The sequence below is a fragment of the Penaeus monodon genome, chromosome 21 (genome assembly GCF_015228065.2).
Source record: "Penaeus monodon isolate SGIC_2016 chromosome 21, NSTDA_Pmon_1, whole genome shotgun sequence".
NCBI classification, from domain to species: Eukaryota; Metazoa; Arthropoda; class Malacostraca; order Decapoda; family Penaeidae; genus Penaeus; species Penaeus monodon.
This window is the reverse complement of record NC_051406.1, coordinates 23,128,303-23,128,913: the sequence shown is the minus strand read 5'-3', so window position 1 is coordinate 23,128,913 and position 611 is coordinate 23,128,303. Positions and strand designations below refer to the sequence as shown.

Genomic DNA, 611 nt, shown 5'->3' with positions numbered 1-611 from the left:
GCAGTTCCCACAAAGGATGTTCTTGTCCGAAAGGGGACCGTCGACGAAAAGGCTAAAAGCGAAAAGGCTCCATCCTAACCTCGCCGCACCGCCAGCACACAATCCAGAGCAAATATCGAGGAGACATCCGGCAAAACAAACAAAGAGAAAAATAAAAATCGAGCGAAACCCTTCGCTCGTCCCCCTCCATCCCCCGAACCGCTTTTCCCCCTTTTCTCCCGAACCAACGAACCAAACCCTTCCGCAACGGACCCCGGGCCTTTCCCCAACCACTCGGGCAGCTCACCTCCGCCGCTGTTCCACATTTTGAGGAGAAACGAGAGAGAAATTTCCCGGAAACGATGAGACGAGGAAGGTGACGTCGTCGAGGCGGAGGCGTTTTGGCGCGAAACGACTTGTTTTTCTCTCTCTAGCGGAAAAGCGCTCACTAGCAACTTTTTTTCTGTGTATATTTCTATTAACCTTTTTATTTAGCGAAAAAGCGCTCACTAGCAACTTTTTTCTGTGTATATTTCTGTTATCCTTTTTATGTAGCGAAAAAGCGCTCACTAGCAATTTTTTTCTATGTGTATATTTTCTATTATCCTTTTTATGTGGAGATTTCATGTGGA

At 47.0% G+C, this 611-nt stretch overlaps 1 protein-coding gene across 1 annotated transcript in view; it reads right to left on the bottom strand.

Annotated features, from left to right (window-relative positions):
* Positions 1-430, bottom strand: part of LOC119586360 (replication protein A 32 kDa subunit-like) — a gene marked incomplete in the record, with an annotated part of 6,008 nt that extends 5,578 nt beyond the window's left edge. Inside the window, 1 exon segment of the mRNA XM_037935073.1 lies at positions 287-430. Coding sequence (XP_037791001.1) covers positions 287-305 — 19 coding nt within the window.
* Positions 431-611: the final 181 nt, after the last annotated feature.